We start from the raw sequence: 26,890 nt of genomic DNA, 5'->3' as shown, positions 1-26,890 counted from the left end.
ATGCGGATGAAGCGCCTGTGCTGCCGCGGCTGCGCTCAGCGCGTGCTTCTAGCGACCTATCCACACTCAGCACCACAACCACCAGCTCCAGTCAGACCAGCAGCGGAGACCACTCCAAAAGGTCCACGAATCGCGTACACTCGTCATCTCTAAAGCGACTCGCGATGTTTGTTTCAGTCGCTTAAAATTAATTGGGTCACTTGAAGTATCTGATAATGATAACGTTTTTCTCAGAATCTCTACACAAAATAAAGAAACACGGGAAGTAATAATAATATACAAATCCTACCTAAAGTTTTGTGAATTCGATACTTGTTTAAAAACCTAAAAAATAAAAAAACGTGTAGCGATCAATTCTGAAGCTCTTAAATGAAATCTCCCTTGTGCCCAATGTAACTAGGGATATTAAATAAGATATTAAATTGTAAATGTTCAATTTTATAAAGCATTCGCAAGTGAATAAGAAGTCTACAACAATTAGTTGTTATCTAGTCGCGAGTAATGTTATAATGACGTTGATGATTACTGAAGGCCACTACACTGTCATGTACCTAGGCACGATAGCGCTGTTGCGGCAATATAATCATCAACTATCGTCAAACGTAAGGACCCTTTTTACGTAATTTTCCTTGCAAAAAATACATACCACTAAAGGTCAGCGACCACTATAAAAACACGTTGCAAACGATAATTATACAATATAAGTAATAAACATATACTCGCATCCACTTTGCCAGTAGATGTATTAATATATTATTAATGATAAAAGCTGGACACTAAGTGCATGCGCGGTATATTTGTATATGATATCATTAATTAACCATCGCATATATGTAGTTTCTCGCATAAAATCAATTGGTATTATGATACACATGTTATATTAATAACAGTAGCGTTCGCCAAAACGTTTTAAACTTTATTTGACGTCTTCGTACTTCGACATAAAATATTACAAATGCGATCTACAAATGCATATTTCGGAACGAGGTTAGGTAGGGTATGAGGCAATTTATAACATACTTCGCAGACAATAAATATATCGGTAGATTTAATTAAAGAAATGTATTGAGGCGTCGTAGGTGCGTCGTATTCTTTTCAAGATCATTTCGAGTCTAACGGAGCTTGAATTTAGCTCTATATGGAATTTAATTCACCAATCACAATGTACAAGTTGAACGAATCGAATCTTAACCACACACTTCATTGCGTACGATTACACTACATTAAAAAATATTTCACATTCACAATACTATTTGTACACTTTTCTATTTTTTTTTTATTAAATAGTGTTTTCGGTTTGTGTTTTAAACATAAAAATAAATATTTAACTAAGCTTAACATATTTTAGAAACGCCATCAAAATATTTAAAGCAAAGAATAGACATAGAGCAAGCGACAATTTTCGAAGAAATTTTCTTAAAGGTTGTAGAATTTGCATTTTTATCCAACACTTTAACGACGTCAAAGTTTAACGACATCAATAAAAGGTTCAACGTAATAAAAACAAGACGACTTTCTCTTATATCTTGAATTGAATTGGTGCAATACAAATACAAGAAATGCATTCGTATTATTTTAAATTAAAAGTATCGAAATAACGTACTCCAATTTAAAAGAATGCATTGCAAAATTAATAAACTCTCTGCACAGTAAAAACCAATTAAAACGTTAAAATCAGTTATGAAAGCTAATTACTACTTAATTTATGATACTCCTCTAATACAAAAACTAAAACATTTTATTTAGATTTATTAAATTAGCACAACGTTGCTGACGCCCAAACTTTTATGAAACAACTTTGCTAAAAACTGAAATAAAATGTTCTCGTTTTTTTTGTCTAAACATTGCCAGTCTGAATATCAACAATTATACAGAAGCCGAATATTTGTTTCAAACGCTATGATTATTATTCGATCGTTTCAATAGATTATTATTGAAATCGATGATAAATCACTTTATCAATATTCATAATTCCCATAGCAACGTTACGCCAGCAATTGTTACAATCTTATCAGATAATCTTTTAATATACAGTATCCTATTTAAGTACTTTCAATATATTTACATCGTAACGTATTAAACTTATTAAGTATTAATATACACTTAATTACGAATTACTTAAAAGTCACAAGTAAGAACTGAAACCACAGTTTAATAACAATTAAGAATAAAAAAAACCTAGTAAACTGGTTATGGATGTACCTAAAAACAAGAATGAGTATTCCCCTTGTGTTATTAAAGTATTTTTTGTTTAACATTTTTTTTAATATAAAATTAAATAAGTTAATGTAGATACTGTTAAAAACATAACAACTAATGACGGATTACGTTAGTCAATGTATAACAAAGCATATTTTGGCTCTTAAGATGAGTTTTCATGGCAGTTAACCCTCCGCCACGATAACCGCAAGTAGGGTAACATTAGTGCTCGGTGCGTGCCTACCGGTCCGCAGAATCACGCACCCTAGAAACCCGCCATTATTCATCAAAGGCCAGCGACCGGATGTCGCCTTGCCGTCTGGCTACACAACTCTCGTATACGAAAGCCAAGAAGTGGCAAAGTAAACGTATGCTAATACATATAATGCCAACTGATTTATGAGTGCTGATAAAAAAACACGCGTGGAATCCGTTCGGCTTACGGTAAAAGATAACTGTGTTGTTTTCGTTTTATTTTTATCTTAACAATGCGATCGTTTAATTAATTTGCATTTGTCACAGTTACTTGAAATAATGGGTTGAATAATATAAGAATTAATTATTTATATCTACCGTCTATTTTTTAATCTCAGGGAGTAAATTGACATTTCGAGTGTTGCCGGCTTATAGAGCTTCTAAATAGATATGTACCGACATGTGCCACTATCGTAAAAACGTAATAAAATCAATGCTTTTTACTTAATAAGTAATTGTGAAAATTAAAATTAACCATATACATAAAACTAAGTAAAATTGCAAAATATATTTTATTACTGGTAGCTAATTGTAACGATAAAATTATTCATAGGTCTTCATTCATTTTGTTTATGCATTCTTCACTAAAATACTAAAATTGAGTGCTTTTAAAATTTATTTAAGCGTCTAATAGAGATGAAAGTTACGGTTAATAAAAACCGATATCGTAGGTACAACACTGGACAGAAAATGTTGACAAATGCTGATATTATTTTAAAATTTGACATTTGCATGTGTCAATTTACTCGCTGCGATTAAAAAACAGCGTTTAATCTTTCATTTGAGAAACGTTGGAAATCGAAATTCATTACATGTTTGCGACACGCGCGACGTTTTTAAACTATATTGATCTGACTGGAGTGGTGGTCTGATGTGGAGCGTTGGGTGGACTATTCAGGTGGAGTGAAGCTCCGAGACGATGGAGTGCGCGGGGGGCGTCGCGGCGGCCGTTGAGAAGACCACCTGTTTCCGCGAGAAGACGGACAACTGGCAGGTACACGAATCACATGAAGAAAATTTCAACCACCTTGTAAATCTGTATTCAGTGACAGTCTTCAGGTATATTTAATTTAATGTTCAATGCTCCGATATTGGTATTAAGTTGAACTCGCCAGGCCAGGCCGTGGCTTTAATGTGTTGGCAGGCAAATGTGCTGATCATCATCTTCCCTACCTTATGCTACTCCCGTAGGTTCAGCTCACCGGGTTTTCGTCCAAATAATTTTATCATCCGTCGTCAGTCGTCCCTTCTTGATCTTGTCACCTCTCTCGCAATTTATTCAGCTCTTTCTAGGTGTACCTCTACCGGTGTACCCTCCACACTCATAATTAACGTTCTTTTTGTTTCATGTGATTCTTCGGCGAATGTGATGATCTTTGTGTTATATAGATTCATGGAAACATTATCACACTAGTCCTGTTATTAGCTATCTTACACATTATTCTATCGTACGAAATAAATGTAAAAAACAATATTCTTTTGTAATACGTTACCTGAGTGTCCAACCAAGAATCTAGTATACTCGTATAGGTACTGTTAACAATCATATTTATCACATTAATATCACGCGAATACCAGAGTAACTCAATCGTCGACAGATTAATGCAGATTTATACGCGGTAGGCGTATCACGAGGGCGCTTCTTAAAATAGAAGAGATGGATGCGTTATCTCATTTCTCAATCACTTCGGAAACATTTATTATGTAATTTACATCGCGAATCTATCAATGTTATACATAAAACTGTTAGAAGTATTATTACCTACTAGTTGTCGCTCACGACTTCGTCCGCGTGCAATTAAAAAAAAAACAATAAAAATTTAGGCTATGTTACTCACTGATAACGTCGTTTTTTAATGAGGAAAGATTTTTTGAAATCGGCTCGGTAGGTTTTGAATAATTTCAATACATTAACAAATACAGATCTTTCCACTTTATAATATTAGTATAGATAACTCCGCTTGCTAACATTCAAATCCTAAATGAAATTATTAGGAGTTTACCTCTATAAATATGACAAACTTTTTGTAAAGTTTTTCAAAAATATACGGTTTTAGATATATAGAATAAATACCAAAAAATCAATCGCTGTATCTAAATACAAAAATGATTAGCGAACAGACAATTAGAATTCAAACTAACTACTAAAAATTAGAATTCAATTTCAGACTGTGTAAAGTTTGTATTGAACGTCATCGAATCGGTTGGCAGGCCGATTGGCAATCTCAGCACAGACGACGCCCACGTACACACCAGTAAATCTCCATTCAGAGTATTTTAAGGCGGCCATTTTGGGTTGGTATTGTCGCATCAATATACGAAAATTAAACTTAAAGTAATCTTAGATAGAGTAACGTTTAGTTACTTCCATGAACACATAATTAACATACCTTCTTATCCTTTGCTGGGCGTAGAAATAGTTTACATTTTCAAAATGCTATATATTGTCCTGGACCTAGACTTATTTCGTTTTCTTAAAAAACTTTTATATTTTACACTACCTTTCGCCCGCGACTCCGTCCGCATGGAATTAAAAAAACCAAAATGAGTAGCCTATGTGCTCTTCCAGGCTATCCTCTATGTCTGTGCCAAATTTCATCGAGATCTCGAGAGATTAGGCTACAAACTCTAACAAACATCCATCCATCCATCTAAACTTTCGCATTTATAATATTAGTAAGATAACATTACCAATCCAAACCAAACAAATGCCTGTGGAAACTTCATTCACGTTTGACCCGAGGTTTTATCTAATTAAGAACTCCTGTTTTTAATTACATATATGTACATATCCGTCTTTTACTTTATTGCTTTCCACGATTTCAAAGAGAAAACTACAGTTTCTTATAATAAAGAGAATATTACATGGATCTTTTTTACTTAGTTGACAGGCTTTTAAATTGTTTCTTTGTAAGTTGCTTCCTATATCATTTCTCGTCGTTGCTTTAACTTATTCCATGGTAATTGTATGTTATGTAAAGTATGTTAAGTTATAAGTAAATCTAGGTAGTGTCTGGCTTATTATTTTTTTACTTTTAATTTATAAAACGTAAAACAGAAAGTACTTCTCCTGAATAGAACGAAAGGTCTTTTTAACAATTCCTACATCTAATTTATAAAAAAAACCTTGACAAATAATCTAAAGATATCGTTAATCCGATCTCGGTGTAGTAATTGTTCTTCACGCCTGCAAAAAGATAGTGGGAACCAATCGAAGTCAGTCCATCAGCTGGTTTCTAATGCGATTATCGGATTATGTCGCGTCCTCTCGCCCGAATTACAGATTTCTTTGCTAATGCCTGCAATAGACCTTTAGATTGCTACTCCAATAAAGTAAACTAACGTATTTTGGTGAAAATGTCACAAATTGTGAATAGTGTGCCAGATAAGGCGGGTAAAGTTTCTCTCAGATACGTTGCAAGTTATGTTAGTGTTGTGACATCCAAAGTATTTAGCCTATTAACTAACTAAATTTATCTAATTAACTACTCAGTGAATATACTATTATTTGGTTAATATTTAAAACATTCCACTCTTTACTTATTTTATGTTATTAATGTTATACAGCATACTTTATTACTATTATTTAAATCCAATAATAAAATACTTGAAATAGCGACCTCTTGCGGCAGTAATGGAAGTTATTGTGAAGTTCTGGTTGAAATGTTTCACGGACTTGTGAGACTGTTATTAATGTGTTCAGGAAAATAGATGTCGCTGTCGTACTTATTTCAAAACGTTTCAGTTTTTTATTGCAATAAAATGAACGGTTTTAAATATTTTTGATTATTTTAAATGTTATTAGACAGAAAACAAAACAACACGTGTTAAACTTTTTTTTAAATTACTGTATAAGAAAAATAACATAGTTAAAATGAAAATCTACAATCAAAATTAGACTTCTTTTTTTTATTTTATAATATAGTGGTAGTCATAAAACCAATTATTATGAAATTTTAACGACTATAAAAAACGTTGAAATTTGAAAATTGAAAGTAATGTAATAACTTTTTTCTTTTAATTAATTTGTTTATACTAAATATGTACTGACCATAGATAATATACTGTACAAGTATCGACAAATCTTCGTTGCTAATCATAAAGTAATAAAGTTAACTGTTACTAGGTCTTTGATAAATGAATCGAGTACAGAATAAGAAATAAGCACTGTAATGCAGTAGCAAAAGATTAAATAAATTGATACTTATCTATTGATATCGATAATGTTACTTCTGTAAGCACTCTTATCTGTTACAAATGCCTTCGTGTTTACACTTAACAGTTCAGTATAGAAACGTAAATAAGATTCAGTGGGAAACATATTTAAAAAAAATTATGATAACTACACGAATATCTTTCACATTTATTTTTAATAAAATGGATTGAAATATGTTTTGTCGAATGATATAAAACGGTTTCGACTTTCAGCTACAAAAAATTACAGGTAACGCAACTTGCGAAAGCTTGTCATAAGTTTTTTAACTTAAGTTGTTATCAACTGTTAGGAGCAAATCATGTTAGTTATGATTGACCTACTTTTGAATATTCTTTGAATTTACTTCATTTATAAATATAAATGAGAGGTCATAAGGCAAATGGGTCGACTAAGTTATTACTTAACTTACAACCCGCTTATAAACGTAACATGCGTTATTAAGAGTAGCCTTTTTTGGTAATTAAATGATCTTTGCATTTCCCATGCTCTATGATTGATTCCTTCGTGTTTTGTTGCAGCTTCGACGTCGAAAATGGCGGGGCAGCTGGCGGCGCGGGGGGCGCGCGCTCCCCACTGGAGGGAGGCTCGCCCTCCGCCGCCCTGGTGCTGCAGGCGATGCCGCAACGCCGCGAGTCCTTCCTCTACCGATCTGACTCCGACTTCGAGATGTCGCCGAAGTCGATGTCCAGGAATAGCTCCATCGCCAGCGAAAGGTAAGTGCGCAGTGAGATTCATGTAGTACTACCAACACACACAAATTATACAATCTTCATGTCTACAGGTATTTTCTTATTGCGTTAATTTTAACATAGGTACATTTTTGGAAGCTCGTAGATTGACATCATATCAAGAATATAAATTAAACCTGACACGAAAACATAATAGTTATTAATTGGTTAAATCTGCAAGGGGATAGATCACACCAATATGAAAAAGGTACCGTCGGGTGGAAGGATCGGTGGGCTGAACGGCCCAAATCAAACTATTTTCTCGACAACGACTTGGGTATTCGGAATACAATTGCAGAATCAAAATTAACGTAAATCACAATTATGCAATAATATAAAGCTTTGTAATAACGGACTGGATCAATAATTTTCGAAATTGAAACCAGATTATTTATTTTAAGTAAACGTTCCGCAGTAAAAGCTTAAATGATCACGACTTTGCTCTTGAATTCTCTTTGAATTGATGACTGGTTAACACTGCAGCCGAGCGTTTATGACTACACCACTGTACACACACTGCATTTGACGTTCAACAAAATACACTAGAAAGCTATAAAATGGTTTATTCTTGAAACTAAGAATGAAATTCAAAACTTTAGCTGTTTCGGTATTTTAACGAATGAAAAGGAAATGATTTTTATCAAGTAGGTACCTAATTTGCTACTTGGCATTTTAATTACGTAACGACACTATCGATATTCTTAAAATATTATAATCGGCAGCAAATTTTTAATCTAATTCTATTAATGTCAATAACAAAACAACAAGACAGTATATAATTATATCAAAACGTCTACCTTGTAAATGTTATTTATAAAAACATCTTCGATATTTTACGATAGAAAGTATTGTAAAACATTTTCTCGAATCGTCTAGAAATTAATACATTATTAATGATAAAAGTCATATCAGTCATGTTTGTAACGTTACATGAATTAATTCGATATCAAAAAGAATTGGCATTATTGGAAATACTTGAGTTCATAACTTTTCTTGTAACACTTTTATGTCTGTAAAGTTTCATTGTATTCAAAACAATAGTTATATTTCTATTTAAATTCAACTCTCGGGTGAAATAGATGTTATTAAATTAAACATTGACCACTTCTAACAATGGAAGAGTCTAGTCGTCAGACTTCATTTGCTTTACAAGAACGTCTCTGTTTTTCAAAGTCAATAAAAGAGATGATAATGTCTTTATTCTACTCTTGTTTGAAGGCGCTGCTATCGCGGTTGTTTCTATAGAAAAATATAAAACCTACATAGACATAAAAAAGGACTTTATGACACTTTTTGACAACATTTAGATTGACTTATGTCCACCGGAACATATATCCTTGTCGGTCTATATTTTGTATTCATTTGATATTACAGTATTAACCAATGAAATTGTCAGATGTTACGATTAACACCTTAAAATTAACAAAATAAGTTTCGGTTATCTTAGCAAAATTATTTTATCAAGTGTAATTCAATTGAATTTAGATGAATAATTTACATAGACCGCGTAAACTTCATTATTCCTAAAACAATCAAAGGTATACAATAAAATTTATTAGTTAAGCCTCCAGTTTTCAGAAGTCCTTATCCAAATTGCTAGAGAGCAATCGATTCTAATGTAAATTTAACCTTCTCCTATTGATTTTACTTGAAAATAAATGCTACTACGGTTTGCTTAATAGAATGTGCAAAATTTCTTGTCTCAATTTACCTAAAAAATATTTGAGAATAAATTTATACTCCTTTTATGAGACTTAAAAAATTAACTGATGATTGAAAGACAGAACATTTTAAAAAGTGTTAAATATTAAACGACTAGGAAAGAATTGCATTAATGCCTTGGGTCGTTCTACTTTCAAAAAGCTTTTATTACTTCTCCGGTCTCTCAACAATACGGACAACTTTTACCATGATATTGAATATTTAGATCACCCGCAGAACACCGACATTTATGTCGGCTGATAGTTTCAATCATATAAGATAAATTCGGTGTAATTTATACAAGCTTACATGTTCAGACTGATCAAACGCACGACTAAACTATCGGATGATAAAAAGTCTGTGCTACGCAGAGTCTCTTAACAATCAACAGGAAAATTACATTTATGAAAATTTACACACTACTTATCTTTCTTGACTAACTAAACACTTCTGTTATGTTTTACCTTCATAGGTATCACGATGGAAAATGTATCTCTTATTTTTTTATAAACAATGATTTTAATTTGTTAGGTATTTGTAGATTTAACGAATAACTTGCTTTTTTTCGTTTACTATGATTATCTGAATTCTTAACGCATATGTACTAATCGTATCTACTTATCTTAGCCGAAAACATAAAAAGAATAAGTAAAGTTTTACCCATTATTTTATCTAATCCAAACAAACGTTATAAGTTAATACTTACACGTAATTGTCTCATTCAAAGTTAAAGAATATTTAATTGATATATGTACATTGATAACTTTTAATTAAACGACAATACCTGATAAAAACAACACAGCAATTAAAGGTTCTTTAAATGCTTTTCAACTGACTCATCGTAACGTGATGTTTTAATTACGCTCTTACTGTACAAAATAATTACAAATAAACGTAAATACTTTGTAGAATATTCTTGAATGTTCCAATGCAAAGAATGATTATACTGGAATCATTGGCATCATTATTTCGAATAGTATTAAGTTTTCGAGATGGAATTTTATATCCTCCTATTAAGTTTATGAAGTTTACTATTAAAAATCAATTAATACATTTTATTAGATATGAATTTATTTAATCTTTAGGTGGATAATGGACAGTGTTCGATTATATTATATTATAGGCTTCATTAAATACTTACTCTTCGTATAATTTTTGAATAATAGACTACCACGCTGTACACAATTTTAGACACAGTGAAAATGTATTTAGTTACACGACGCACCAAAATACGCAGGTCACAATAACAAGACACCGCTTTGGACAGGGACAAAGTAAGCTGGTTCTAAAATATTGCATATCCTAATAAATGTTGTGTCGACTAACATCTAAGTAGAGCTTACTCACACAGTATACATTGTCAGGTGTAAGCATGCGATCTATGTGATGATTGAATCCTAAATTGTGTTGTCTTGTGTATGCTGACAGTACTTGTGGTAGTCCCGAGTAAAGTGAGCGGCTGGACGTTGATGCGACCTAACTCTTCACGCTGTATTTCCCACTGTCACAACAAAGCCTGCGACACACTACTCTAGCACAATATAAATTGATGTGAAGCCGAACCCCGCATTAAACCTCATATCCAACAAAATGGTAAACGCAATGCTTAATAGAACGGTTTTCTCTTTGATCTGAAATCATATTACAAATTCCAAACCGAAATCTTCGTGTTTCTTTCTTTCAGAATTTAATATTTACCAGTTTTGTTGGATGATAGGTTTTAACGTTATTGCGAATGCTTAGGTGAGAATAATTGTTTCCTCCGTTCTATCTTTCTTTTCCATATTTTTTAATTGCTTGCAGATTCAAGGAGGCTGAAGCTGCACAACTGGACAGAGCGTATGTACTAGGATAACACGCATGCAAGCATATTGCATGGGCTTTGTGTAGACATATCGCTCCGCTCGTTGTCCCTTAACTCTTTCTATTTTAGTTTCATGTATATCTTATGTTCTCATACTTTTATGCTTTCCATGGTAATGTCGCCAACTATATCTAATCTTATGTAAAAAGGTGAGTTTTACAGGTTTATTTTTATCATTCTAATGGTCGTAAAATTGAAGTGTAGAAATGCCATCAGATTTGGTCATTTACATGTACCTTAGTGGCAATTCGCCTCTGCTTCGTTCATGATAGAGAAACAAAGAAATAAACCATAGTTCACTCTTTAATAATAGTTTTTATGATTAAATATTTTTTGTAATAGGCTTTATAGTGCTAAATTAAACAAATTTTGTTTTATTTTGAATTACAAATTGTTTAAAAACTAAAACCTTAGTGCAGTATAGTCACTAATATTTATCTACTCTTGGTTTTTCATAACTTCTTGTTTAAGTTTTTCTTTGTTCTACGCACGTCCTAATAATTTCATATTCATACATCTTTTATGTCGATGAATATAATTTTTCCTTACGATATTTTATTATCTACTCACAACTAAATCTTTTCTACAAAAACGTTTTCATTAAATTAATTACTTGCATAAAGTACTCGTTGTTACAAGTTCTCCAAAAGTGACACACAATCACATCTTTTATTTTAAAATAAAGATATCAAAACCCTTTGAATAAAAATTAAATTAAAAATACATAAAAAACAATAGTATTTTTTGAACCTAATTATAGAATCTTATAGAATCTACATTTAAGCAAAAAACTTTTTGTTTTCTTCATAAAAATTGAATCTTATACTAATCAAAGACGTTTCTCAAGGAATCTAACAGTTGTTATATCGATAATGAAACATAAAAGCCCCTACAGTTTCAGTTGGAAGATCTGAAACCGTACATTTTCTCTATTTTATTGCAAAAGTTTAGCAGACAGTAGTCAACATAAGCCGACTGGAGCCTTCTTGTAATTTAAGCTCACCACGCCCATGTTACGTGACATGAGAAAGATATTTCTAGTACAAAAGGATCGTAATCCTTGCTAATTAAATTATATTATCCATTTTTAGTGTTTAAATAACATACGTAAATAGAGTAACAAATAATTTGTTTAACTCGTTTGTAAGTTTCTTTTAATTAATTATTTCTCCGAATATAAGTATAATACATAATACTAGTACTGCCTTAGTTTGAACAATGTGAGCACATTGTTGAGATAAAATAAACATCTTCAAAGGATTACGTGAAAGCGTAATTGAATTATCCCATTACAGTTTACCTAGGACCGAAGTCCATTAAATCAACTCGGGCTCTCCGACTGTCGTTCCTTTTTTGTACTTTAGTAATACAATCAATCTCATAACGATGAACCAAATAAAAAGTGATTTTAATTAGTAGTTAAGTTTACTGAAAACGTATATGGATATTTTTCTATTAATATTTTGTAAAAAAAAAATGACTAAAAGCTAATTTCAAATCATTACTTAAAAGTAGTTATATCAGAATGTGAGTTCCTAGTTATCGATAAGTAATTGATAAATAGAACACTTTTATTTATTTGTCGATTCAATAAAGTCCTTCATGCGTATTTTTGTCAAAACATTCTCTTTGTGTCACGTAGAGCGAGTTTCGTGCTGCGACCTCACGGCACACGTCATGGATCGATGCAGGAAATCTAGTCATTAAAGCCAAAACAATGCCAGGAGCTAGTTAATGTTTGTCGCGCCACTTTCACCTGGAACCGAGTCGCGTAGTATAATGCTACCGCGACCCTCGATTTCCACGTCGAACATTGATTACCGGCGCCCACCGCCAGTTTCCATTAGCGCCAAATTTATCCTCGGGCGGAGCCGCGCGCCGGGCGAGTGCGACGTCGCCCCTCTCCGTCCCTGTGCCTCCCCCGCGCCGTTCCTCGCCGCCGGTCCTCCTCATTGAGAGTCCGCCAGCCGCGCCGGCGGCACGCTACCGCACGTACGGACGCCCTCAAACCTTCGAGCGGGCACAAATAAGCCCCGCACTTTCCTAACGCGAGATCACGCACGCCAATATCACTTGTGATACGCAGTGCGGGAATGTATCAATAATAATATTACAAACGCACGTTACGTGTAAAGATTGAACCACCGAGGTCGTTCACTTGCTCTAGCCCAAGTTCCGATAGAATCTTAGTGTCGACGGACGATCGCGGCCTAAAAGTTTATTTCCTCGTTTGTAAGCTACGTACTATCGATTGTAAGCTTGTGTTTATTATTGCCGCGTTCAGAACACTAGTTGCTCTGGCGCCGATAACGCGCGTGTGATAAATGTATAAGCTCGCATTACACTATTATCTCACAGTTCGGTCGTTAATTAAATAAAAAGATAATTTACACCCAAAATCCAGTTTGCACGCCTAATCGTTACCGTGTTAGGTTAGTAGGTAATTAAATCAACCTGGGACATCAGATGGGGAGATGGTATAGGGAGCGTTATCTGATAATGGTGCGGAGATAGATCAGTCAATTGGGAGTGACATGGGGCAAATAATGTAGTGCATAGTTAGGTGGGTGAGTGAGATGACAATGCAGCGCTCGGGTTCTCAGTCGGACCGGCTATGCGCCGGCGGGGGCGCCACGTTCATTGCGAAGAGCTCGGCCTCAGAGCACAGCATGTCGACCGGTGTGTCGGCCAGCAGTAGCGGCGGTACGCTGCCGCGCACCCTCAGCACCAGCGTGCTCAGGATTAAAAACAGATCAACTTTCTGGGACAAATTTTGGGACGAGCGAACCAGACGCGACGCGTGAGTTGCTTTTCCAGATATCGTACACACTTCTATCAGGTTTTTACCCCAAAAAAAACAACATGCTTCATTTACTTCATCAATATCAGGCTAACAGCGGTCGAGAAAACTTCTACAATATAAAAATTACTGATTCTACCCAAGTCCCACCAAAACCATTGCGACTAACATTAATCTATGAATTAAACGATAGAACTGATACCGAATCAATTATTCACTGCTTCGCCCAAGCTGTGTCAGAATTACGTCTTGGCATTACCATTTACCACCCTTGGCTTTCAGAGGCATTAAGCTACTACAGTATAATGGAGAAAACGTGTTCGTGTGGTGGCAAAGATTTCTTTCAATCGTTACATTAGTAGTCTGTAGTTACATTCTTACATGTTTTGCTTTTTATTTCTAATTAGACTTTCTTCTTATCGGTTCCCAATAAGTTTAGATTTTATTTATTTCGTTTATTTTGAAAATACTTTCCCCTATATAAATCGTTGGCTTCCTTTCCAATTCAATGATATTGAAAGAAAACCGTGTGCTACGTCCATTCTCCTTATTTCAATATTTTCTGAAATAAAAATATTTTGTTTTTGTGTAATAATATCGATAATATTTACACAAATATCTAATACAAGGCTATAAATTGTATTTACCAATTACACCGTGTATTTAATGTTTATTGCACAACACAACATAAAATTGTGTGCTCGCAAAGATAAGATAAGAATTCAGTTGCCCGTTGTTCAGGAAACGTGTTCGCGTAAAACTGCGCCCGTTGAAGGAAAAAGAAACATATAGAACATATTACAAAATAAGTAGACGCAAATTATTTAATATTCTTTGAATAGATCTTTTCGTAGACAATCCTTTAATTAATGTTCTTTAATTCTAATAAGATATTTTTAAAATACACCCGTTTAATTTTGTAAATGAGCCTCTAATTAAAATACTTAAAGCATAAATAATCCTAGAAAGGTATGAATCGTTGATCCCATCCTGTCTTTATAAATGCCTTTTATAAAACAAGAAAATCTTGCGAAGGCGAAGTCAGCGCGTGGGTGTTGACGAGCTTCGCTAATGGTTATTGCTCTCACTTGTTCACCTGATGTTAAGTGATTTCTTGACTGTCTATACAAATATTTATAACTCTTATTTCAGACTTAAATGAAATAGATAATGAAAGTAAATGAATTCGTTTCACGCACCTATTTAAAATGCTACAGGAATGTAAAAATTAGATTGAGTTTTATTATTAAGTTGATACACTATGGTTCTTCCATCGTTTTTACTTTATAACTTAAGAGTTCTCTTATAATTTTTTGTAGACCTATATAACATGATTTGGAATAGACAATACGTAATATTTACTTTTGACAATTTTTATTACATTGACAAATTTTACTACATTGGTCTTTGCATTATCTCTTTGTTCTTATCCTACTTACGTGGGAACGGCGCACCAAGTTTTTATCCTCCATATCAATCTATTTTCCGTCATCTTGGTCGTCACTCCTTTCTTGATCATTTCATCTATTACCGAGTAAATTTATCACTTCCTAAGCCTTTCTATACTAGTGTACCCCTTCACGTCAATCTTTATATGCTACTTAAAAAGTAGGAGATCAAATTTATATTTACACAGACTTCGAGACTAGCACCAGACTTTTAATATTGACGTGGTATTTATTTCTGCGTTACTTTCAAGTCGAGTTCAATGTATTAGTGTAATCGATGAGAATGAAAAAGCGCACCAAAGAAAATCTTATATAACCCTTTGTTTGCTCCTTTTGTTTCATGTTTATTTTTACATGTAATTTTAATGTACATTTCTTCGCATTTCATACGCAGCGAACGCGTGTTTGACGAATATTATTACAGAGATAACAGTCTCCGGGAGAGCTCAGCTATAAATAAAGACTCCGGGCCTGGGACCCCACTTTCCTGTTGCCATTTTTATTACAATTTACTCGTAAAAGCCTCTGAAACAAGCTAACAATAAAGAAAAAGAAAATATTTAACGCCGCTTTCATTACCCGACATTACAACGCTTACGGCTAACGTGTTGTTTCCTAAACATGAAGTGAAATCAAAAAAAATCTGTGCTTTTGTCACAGCTACACTTCTTAGAGTATACGTATCTATTTCCCATAGCTAATTTCCAGATTTAAATGAAAATTACTTCTGCTTATATATTATGTCCTATTTCAGGTTTTTATTCACATGTAGGACCTTTCAAAGTTACATGCTCATTATTATGTTACTTTAAAATATACGTTTCTAATAGAATACGTCAGTAACAACTGATCAGAACCATTTGTATTCCAGGACGACTTGTCCTAATTCGATTAGACTGTAACTATCGACAATCTTCAGCCCGGCCGGTAACGTAAATTAGACGTTCAATTGCTAAAGCCATTATTTAATAAAGAAACTATTCAGTTAAGATTGTTAAGAGTTGAAACAAGAACAATTGACCAGGACTATACAAGATATGAAAGTAACATGGGAATTTCGGAATATTAATATGTTTCTAGGTTTTATCCTACGTATTAAAAGATTACCCATTCGTATATTTCAGAGAAATCTCAATTGATTTACGAAGCTGAAAGCATTCCTTTTGCACGCTGTAGTCGAGAAAGTCGTGGATCAAAGGTCGTAATAAATTTTTGGCGTGAAATAATTTAATTTCAGAACAGATGAAACCTTAAATATTGTTTTTTATTGACAATAATAAGATACAAAATGGTATGTATATTTAAATCTGTAATTCATCATGTCGCTTCTCAGAAATATAATTTTCTTGGTAATTAAGTTTCCATTAATATTTTATTCACGTAAGATTTCTTTAATAGACTTTTACTTTCTTGAAGAAACTCGAAACAAACTTGTGTTTTTCTGTGTTTTTTTTTTTTTCATTAGAACATTTAACACTCGCCTTGTGCTAGATGAGAATAGAAACATGCGAACAGATTCATTAGGTATTTCGTTGAGAATTACGCAAACTGTTATTGCGTAAAAACACCATAAATAATACAGTCGTAAAATGACAGCGTATTGTTATATGACACAATGTTGCTATTTCGTGATGTTTGCGAAGGTTTTATTGGCGTAGGACGACCATTTTGTGACTCTGGGCATGTTATAAAAATGGTTAATTTCTTCCTGTTAGTTCTGAAAAGTTACCATTTTACGTGACATTTCATAATTTTTAAGAAGTCTCGGTATTTAATATTAAGTTATGACTAAGAGGAAAAAATGCTCTTAACCCAAAATTAATGGATTATTTTATGATAAAGTTCCATTTGTAGTACCCAAGATTTCCATTGCTTATGTCAATAACATAAAATATACAGGATCCCTGGTAAATAAATTAAAAGCACGTTCATTAAATTTATTAGAAAATAATCTAACAAAGAAATAATCAATTTTAAAATCCTTCTAAAAAGATTTCTATTTTAATGAGAGGTGGGTAGTACTTAAAGTATTAGTGCTATAAAAGACTGGGAGACTAAAGTATAATTTATATTTCTTCAATAAACGTTATGTATAATTAAGCTGGAAGCTGGTTGTAGTGAGATAGCGCGTGGGTAGTTAATTGAAAACACGTGCCGTGGTGCCGCTGCACCGGCCGCGCCCGCGCCCGCGCCAGCCCTAGCTTTCTATAAATAATCTCTCAATGAGAAAGAACAGACGTGATAATTTGTAGACCCATCAAACATGTTGTGAACATTAATTTTTATTTTTTTAAACTAACACTATTACTTTCTCAAATCTATAGTGTTATTGTAATTATTCACATATGTTTTGATGTAAAATAACTTTTACGTACATTGGATAGAGAAAGATTTATTCTTAATAGTTTTTCAAAAACCACTTTAAGGTCACGTTTTACGTATATTATCGTATAAATTCGCATTATTAGTGAAATGTTCTAATGGAAATTAAAAGGCTTCAGATTGAATAGCTATCCAATACGTGTTGGCAACGCGCTAATCTGCTGATTTCATTAAAAAGGATCCCTTACTTAGAACTGCCTTAATACGTTTAGGAAAGTCCATTCATATTCTGTTTTGTGGCATCAACTCAAACATAAAATTCTTTGATTATCCCTTGTTTTGTTAACATCTCATCATGTACCCGCCAAATCAATATACACTGACAAGAGCAATGTTATCTTTTGTAGTTTTACGTCCAGCGAACAGCCCACTGCTATTTCATGTTACTTATCTTTTGCGCTATTACTATGTAATATTCAATCATTTAACGAAGTTGACGTAGTGATCTGACGATCAACTTGCGCAATCATCGTCTGTATCTACTTACGTAGCTACATTTTCTTCTGATGAATCATTTTCTTTTAATATAGAAATTGTAGTATTATGCATTTATTTTATTTGATGGTATACAGGTGGTTTATCACTATGACTTGCTATTTTTTTAGATTAAATCTAAGTTAGCATTAAGTTCTTAAAACAATTAATTCTAAATCTTTCGTTTGTGCATTCCACAAGTTAATTTTCATCGCACTCTACACGAGACTTGCTCTGTAATGTATTTCGATTAGGAATGGTTTTTTTTTTGTTGTATTATACGTTAAATCATTTTTGCAAGAAGAAAAAAATTGAGTTGGCGTTTTTTGGTCAAATTTAACACGGTTTTAAATGAGTTGACATTTCGCTTTTTGCTCTGTTACATATTTTTTATATATCATTATTCTATCTTCGGGACGAAATGGTTTCTCCTGCACGTGAGTTGAGTATAAAATTTATTAGTTTAAAATTTTAAGGCGAACTGAAATTTTAATCCTGTATTTCTGATAATAAGAACACTTGTTATACTAAACATTCGATTTGCTTACTATTTTATCAGTGCCGAAGGTACGCGGTGGTAGTTACATGTAGCAAGTTATTAAGTATTCAATAAATCGGCAAGTAGCAAAACACGAGGAGTACATTACGACAGGTACTCGAACTCGATATGTTGATATAGATAACGCAATATGAACTAACAACAGCGACGCCCGCGGGGGAAATATGTGCGGCCTTCTAACTTTTATCAGACCGTGCGCGGTGTTGATTATTGCAAGGGCCGGATGCAAATTTCCCGCAGCACAAGTATGCCGAGATTAAATTGTTTAACTTATAACTTTTACTTGCTCTATTATCGTATCTAATTTTAAACAAAATTGAGGAACAAACGTTCAGGGTAACATTTGTAGCAATAAAAAATATTTTATGAACATATTTTTGCCAGAGATAAAAAGAATATTGATCAGCTAGATGATATTTTTAACAATGTCGTCGAAGTCTTTTTACATTACAATGATAATGCTTTGTAAAGAATAGATCAATGAATGATATTGAGCTACATACAAGAATACCCACATGACGAATGTTGGCGTATCTGATATCTAAACCGGTGCGGCCGCAAATAAGGCAATTTGAAATCGATAGTACAAAGGTGTCACCTACTCGTATTTACAACGGCTGACATTTCTCTCATTCTCTGTTTTTTACAACAACAGTAAGAGTGATAAATTTTTTTTTTAACAATTTCGAATAAAACGGAATTAAATAGAACTTCATTCAGAACAGCTAAACCTTTTCAATACAGGAACAAAAAGGCCCAGTTAAAGAAATTTTTATGTAATTAACTCAGCAAAAAACAGGACAGAAATGTAGGCCGTTTTAAAATATAGGCCAACCTACTAACGTGAAATTCTATTTAGGATCGTACTTTACCGTATTTTTGCTGTGTCACACGAAATTGGCGGGATAAAGTATTTGATAGATCGCTGCGTGTCACCTCTGAATAATGATCCTCTTTCAAATTTAATACGAAAAATATCAACAAGGAAAGTTTTGTTATTTTATTACGTAACATAGGTACTTTAGAGCGATATAGGAAAAAATATAAAAAATGAATCTCGCAGAAAGCACATCAAAGCAGTATTAAAAGATATTTATTAATATCAATATACGAAATAAAATGTTAAATGTACTTACGGTATCGTTTTTACGATGAAATTAAAATATGCCTCGTGTAAAGTATGTAAAGATTTTCAAATAAAAGCGGACGCAAAGTGGGCCAACATTTGACTTGCTAAAATGAAAATGGTAATGGACAAAATATTATTACTGTTTCATATGAAACTTATGGCGAAGGATTATATCTAAGTCTTGCGCACGTGGAACTTCTTTTGTAGTTTTCGACTTGTGTGTTTTTCTTTGAATCTGGGAAATAAATAACACCATCAAAGCCATCTTTCAAGTTTATTGACGAAATGTGATTGCTGATATAAGTAGGTAGTTTTTTTTTAAGTTTTTAAGCTAGCGCTTTACCACGATCCCACCGACTGAGTGAAGATTTGGTCGAAAGATGGTACGCGCTACCCTAATACTCATTCAATCTTTTCTTGAAGGCCCCCACGTCATGTCTGGACGGAAAAACCGACAGATAGATAGTTTAGATAGTTGGTGTTTACTTCAAACACAAATAATTGGTGTCACTTTTGAAAGTTTGCCTATAGCTTTTTCTTTTTAAATTTAACTTAACAATTAGGAGTATCACTCAAAGGGTACTGCCATTAACAGCTTTATAAAATACAAAACAGTCGCCCTACAAACAGATTGTTCATAAAAACTTTTCTCATATAAAACTTTTAAAACTAAAATCTTGACGTCTATCAAATTTGATTACTGAGTGTCAAAGGTACAAGTTAAAAATAAATTGTAAATTCAGGATTTTGTTAAATAATTGATTGAAATAAAAAGCTACATGGAAATGAGGTAAGCATAGCACTTAGCACATATAAATAAATTATAAGCAAAATAATTGTAGTCACTTTACTACATATATTTAACTCCATATGTAGTTTTCTTCGAGTATGAGCAGCACTTTAAGGTAGTTTTATGTTTGCACAAATTCTACAGCTCTAAGTTTACATCGAATTTCAAAAGCGATTGTAACTAGTAATAATTTTTATATTTATTAAAACTCACTTGTGACACCAATTATAGATTTTTATAGTGTTGATATTTTTTTTTAATTTCGGGTATAGAAATGGCGAATATTTTTGTGAAAAAATATTTCTAGGTATAATAAATTCAATTCACTGGTTCGTAATAACGAAGCACAATAATAAAATGATTCGTGCCCAACTCAATAAGCAGCGTCGTAATATCGGAATTAGGCTTTATTCAGTTTTAGCTTCTGTACGTGATTTGGCTCTTTCCCTTGTCGCAATAACGCTCCTCGAATTAGAATTGATATCCTATTGCCAATAACAGTTAATACGACATGGAACTAATTGAATTGACATTAAGTTGCTGTTAAAGGACTCTGAGTGAGGTAATTCTTAATTTTATGGCGAAGGTCATTCTATAATCTTCGTAAGGCATCATTTTTAACTTTTTATCCTGTTATTATTTTATGAAATGGCAATTATAGCTGCCAGTTTATCACGTCAAGTAATATTTCATTAAATTGAGCCTAGTGAGAGAACCTAATTAGGTACAATTGAAAAATGTCTTTATAAATCAGAATTATTTCCTAACTTCAGTTTCATAACTCGTTATTTACAAACAATGACGTACCTTAGTCAACAAATTAAGGTCAATCAAGCATTTTTATTATCTCGTGTCCGGCGAATCAATAAAGTTCAAATTAATTATGATCGTTTTACCAATCGATTGTGTTATAATCGATTTTAAACGAGGCTAAGTGAAACCGAATATATTTAGTCTGGGTAACACGAGAACACATTAATAAGTTAGATTTAATTGATGAAGTGTTTTGTCGTAACTATACAGGAATATTTTTTTTATAGTAGAAGTAGGCAAACGAGCAGCGGATCGCTTAATGATAATTCTTCCTATGCCCATGATCATCCGTAACACCAAGAGAACTGCAGTACGCTCTTTTCTTGAAGGCATTGTACGTCGCCGCTGTTTGGAAATACCGCTGAGGAAAGAGTGTTTTTGCCAGATTGTGTGTACTAATGTACTATTTTAAAACACGAATTTAAGCTGTATAAAATTTAACTGATTTCAAAAAGTAGGGTACCTCTAAGAAACATTTTACATCATATCCGCCTTGTTAATTCTCAAGTCGTAAGCAAAATTCCTAGCGAACATACCAGAGTTTCAATTGCCTTTATTGAGTTTTATAACCGTTGTCTTACTTCCACTATTTTTAGATTTAACGATCTGTTCAAGATAACAGTATTGCTGTTTTTAGCTCGTGTTACTTCCTTTGAGATTTTTTTATTGCATTACTCTTGTACCGCATACTTGTAATCTTATTTTCTTTTATACGTTCATCTTTTGTTCATCGCAATTCTATCTCTTTGAAACACGACACAAACAAAATATCGATTACAAAAAGGAAATGTTGATACATTCTTCTACACGTTTTATATGAGAAACAATAGTGTTACACTAATAAAAATAAATCAACCAAATTAACGAGTCGCTATAAATCTTACGTGTTATAACAAATCACGGACTAAACTGATTACTAGCTATTGTCTTACTGTTGATTATGTTCTTGTAGATCTCGAACAATTTACAAAGGCAATATTTCCCAAACGACCCTCTCAATATCCCTAGGGACAGTTTGGCAAACAATATCAGTTTATCACTTATATTAAGTGAGTAACTGATTATTACCCACTTACTATTCCCAGTCCGTTCGCAGGGACGCCGGGAAAATGTATGTTTGCTGAATATGGGCCATCGATCTATTTTCTTTTGTCGGCTCCAGCATTGTATACTTTTATCATTCGTAAATATACTAGCTTGTTTCTTATGCTCATCTTTTATTGTGTTTTCCTTTTTATTTCGGCGAAGATTTAAGAAGCGTTGTATATATTCAGCATCGTATCATTATGTAGATGAAGTTGTATTTTGTGTTTTTATTATTTCCTCTTATTCACAAATTCAGTAGACATCATGTGATCGCGTACTGTTTTCAGTACGGATTCCTTGGTTATGATTGTGACATCTATTTTTCATTGGCTACTCGTGAACAGTGGGCAAGTATCCAGGCTCGCTCGCCAATGTGACCATCCGTACATTAACACTCACATGATCTTAGATACACTAGAACGATAGTAATTATCTATATTTACCTTTCAATAATTTGTTTTGCTGTCACCATCCTCAAATATACACTTGTCGTAGTATTAACATGAAATGTTTGAATTAAAGTTTGTTATATAAATGTCACTTCTAAAGTTGCATTCGTAAATTAGTATTTTAGTTGTACATAGAAAATTAATATCAAGGTTTTCTAAATTATTCTATTATTAACATTTACATATATCTAGTCTTTTCTTGTCTTGTATAGATCAATTACAAAATTAATAAGCGAAATATAATGCGCATCGGTTGACCGCAGATCTTTGTGTAGTATGTATAATATGTATCTTACCGCAACTGGTTGCTCCAAGGGCACTGCCTACGTTTGCCAATATTCGCATAGACATAAACATCTTGCTTACACTGTACCTACTATCTGTTGTGAAAATATATATACTGTTATTTCATTACGTGCTGCCATTATCTACTTTGTATATTTGTATACTCTATCATTTAACGGTCATCGGAAATTAAGAAATTGGGAATCAACTGCCCCAATTTCTAAATTGAAAAAAAAACATATTAAAAACACGTAGAAAAATATAGTTTTAGATGTCTAGACATCAATTATTTTTATCATATTTACGTGTAAAACCTCCAAAAGGAATGATTATTTCCTATCATATTTAAGCCATGACGAGGCGGGCGTATCAAATTATTTTCCAGAAGCTAAACAAACAATGAAATCTCACAAGTGTCAATTACCTCTAACCCTTTAGAAGTTTTATTTGATGTTGGCAAGAAGACAATACGAGACGCTAAATCCCCGCGCCCGATCGCCCGATCGCCCTCAGTAAACTTCTTTATTTCCACAATAAAAATAAAACGGTCTCGCTATTAAACCTTATTTATTTTGGAAAATAAGTTCTATTAAACAATAGGTAGAATAATCCTTTGTAAAGGTACCCGTGATTTAAGTTGCTTTATTTATCATCTTAAAATGGCGCGATTTCTAAGTTCAGATAGAATAAATTTGTTATAAGAGTATGCTTTATTTATAAATTAACAACAATTTATATATATTTAAACGCAACCTTATCTCAGTACAATTTATAAGAAAAGGTCCTCTTCTATGTTATCTTATTGTACTGACATTTAAGTATCAGAAAATGTGACATTTTCTACCAACTACTATTTCATTAATTCGATAAACGTATGAATCTAGCAGCAAAGTTATGACAAAAGAATAGTACAAATGTTGACTGTCCTTGTTCTAACTTTAATGTTTTTGTGTTATACGCCTTTACATGTTAGCTGCAACGTTTATGTTCGATCCATCAAAAGATTTACACGACAGTAAAAATTTATAGTGAATCGTTATATTGATAAATTGCGAAAGAAAAAAGTTTAAAACTACTATAAATACGATGTTTCATTATTTCACCATTTAAAAAGTATAACGAGAAAAAGGGTTCAGAATTTAAATTAAAAAATATTCAACTCCCACTTTTATTTGTTGAATATAAAAAGAAATAATGCCGTCCAACTGCAGAATAGCGCAGTAAAACTTTGTTCGATTTTTTCAACAAATTAAATAAACTGACAAAGTGATGAAAGTATTTAACTTTGTACCTGTCGTATTAAATTTCTTAGTACGTGAGCAAGCAATATACGAGCTCGGTGCCGAGCTCCGACGCTGAGGAAATTGGTAATTGCAATATTGCATCCTGATTTATGACGGGCTCCGTGATGAAGGAAAACATGCTAAGAAAACCTTCGCCTCTTAGTAATACTGCAATAACATTAGGTCTAGATAATGCTTAAGGCTTTAAGCTCTACTCGTATTGCCAAATTACGCATTTTTTTAAATGATAAATTCAATATTCATTTCAACTAAGCTTGTTCATGCTATTTGACTGTTTGTAGAGAGCGTCGGATAATGTCAACGACCTCATGTTTCGAAGACCCTTAATTAAATTTATAGCAGCGTTTTGATTTCTCTTTTGCTAATTGCGGGAATCACGTAGTTTGCTGCTTTCCATTGTTGTTAAATTAAACATATTTATATTTATTCATGTAAGAATATACAGATAGATGAGATTGTAGTTAAATTATTCGAGATTTCATTATCGTATACTTTAACTTTATAATAAATATTTAACGAACTATTATAAAACTCAAAACACTTTTTAAACATATATCTTTGGACACAAAACACAAATCTACGTTTTTTTTTCAGTCCCTAATATCATTTTCAAATCTTGAATACTCACTTACTGGAAGTATTACTTTAAGTACAAGTCCATCAACTATCATGTTGATTTATAAAAGAAAGGAACAAAGACACATCTTGCCTTATAAGCGATAACCGATACACATGAACCTTTATTCCACAACCTTTTGGTCTAGTACACGAATGATACGTTGCAGGATGATTTATAAATGCTAGGACTGTAATTAATTTAGTGAACTTTTGTCCACAGCCACGGCGAAGACTTGATCGTGACGCCGTTCGCGCAGGTGCTGGCGAGCCTGCGCAGCGTCCGCAACAACTTTTTGTCCCTCACAAATGTACCCGTCGCAAAGTAAGTGCATTATTAATTACTGTGTAACATACTGCGTATGTCAATTTTATATGATAGCCGATGGTCAAGTAAACGGCTATCCTAATGTTGAGAGAGCATAGTTAGTCATATAAAAAAATAGTTGGTTAGTCATACTAAAAAGGGATAAGTTACTAACCTAGTAGAGAAGAGTAGGGATGTACAATAAAATAACGAACTTATAGAGCTTTAACGAAAGTAACCTTTACAATCGAAGTAAATCAAAAGTTTAACAAAAAATTATAAAATCATTGAAAAGCTTTTAAAATCTAAAAAAAAGAGTAACGAAACTCTGCTAATAACTGACTGATATAATGCGTACGTACAACACAATTTCCGCATCAACGCGGCGTCGACGTCACAGCTCGGCTACGTCACGCGCCGACATAATTCGTTAGAGAAAGAGTATTGTTCGCATAGTCCGTTATACGCTATTGCAATTTAACTTTTATTCTATTTGAAAAAATCGCTGGCTGGACTTTTTTTGTAAATAAATGCGAATGAAATGTCGAATAGTTCAATACTCTGTAATTTAGTTTAGGTTATAGGTACAGATGAAAAGGTTGTTACAACAAAAGAGCGTGGCATTTGAATGTTTTAACTGCAATTGATAAAAAAAAGAGTAATGAACGTAAAATAATTGATTACGATCGACAGTACGATGAATTAATTGCTTTAAAGGTCAAAGCAATTATCAGTTTTACAATACGGACAATCACAATCGGATCAAAGCATGAAAATCGTAAAATGTCACTCGTGACATCATGAATGGTTCATAAACCTGTTCGTGAATAAATTATATGAAAGTGAATTAAATTTTTAATAATATTAATTCGAGCGGGCGCTAGCTACGTTTCACTTCGTTTTTTAAATACAACTTTATCAAAAATATTCTGTTGAAATAAATGTTCTCATCGTATAATGGCCATTACAACCAAAAAATCAAGTATACATCCTTCTCAATGTCCACTTAAATTGTGAAAAAACCTTTGAATTAACGAAAAATATTCTCAAAGAGAGTGCTTTCAGTTTTACAAAGTAAATAATTTTATTGGACGGAAGCTTCCCAGCTCTAACCCGAGATGTTTACCTTTAATCTTTTAAGCTTGTTTATATATCTTGAATTTTATCTTTTTAATTTTTATTTCAATAATACTTAATAATCTTTTAAGTTTAATATCATTATCCCTCTAAATTAACCTTCTTAAATTACAAATGAGTTTAGCGTTTGCTGGATAGGTTGACGTACAATATTTAAAGACCATGTATTGTTTTTTGTAAATCTTGCTATAAAATTATTTTTATTAAATATAATTTTTGTATCGTTTCAGATCGCGAAGGTCCTCGGGGGTGGCTGCGGCTGTTACTCCGCAACCCAAAAACTACAATCCAGGAGGTTAGTAGATTTACTCTATTTTAGTAGTTACTAGATTTTCCACAATAAAATTTA

General features: G+C 32.9%; 1 protein-coding gene across 7 annotated transcripts in view; it reads left to right on the top strand.

Annotated features, from left to right (window-relative positions):
• LOC106105459 (cAMP-specific 3',5'-cyclic phosphodiesterase) overlaps positions 1-26,890 on the top strand; it is a 242,934-nt gene that overhangs the window by 183,072 nt on the left and 32,972 nt on the right. For 4 of the 7 annotated variants that reach the window (XM_013285766.1, XM_013285765.1, XM_013285769.1 and 1 more), the window contains 4 exons: positions 7,189-7,383; positions 10,903-10,938; positions 25,321-25,422; positions 26,772-26,836. In XM_013285766.1, coding sequence (XP_013141220.1) covers positions 7,189-7,383; positions 10,903-10,938; positions 25,321-25,422; positions 26,772-26,836 — 398 coding nt within the window. Of the gene's footprint in view, positions 1-6; positions 122-3,352; positions 3,449-7,188; positions 7,384-10,902; positions 10,939-12,912; positions 13,764-25,320; positions 25,423-26,771; positions 26,837-26,890 lie in introns of those variants that run through there. The other 3 variants (XM_013285771.1, XM_013285767.1, XM_013285770.1) reach the window with 3 other exon arrangements.

Source organism: Papilio polytes, unplaced genomic scaffold (assembly GCF_000836215.1).
Source record: "Papilio polytes unplaced genomic scaffold, Ppol_1.0 DF822845.1, whole genome shotgun sequence".
In the NCBI taxonomy this organism is placed as follows: Eukaryota; Metazoa; Arthropoda; class Insecta; order Lepidoptera; family Papilionidae; genus Papilio; species Papilio polytes.
Note: the sequence above shows the minus strand (reverse complement) of the source record. Positions and strands in the feature narration are given on the sequence as shown.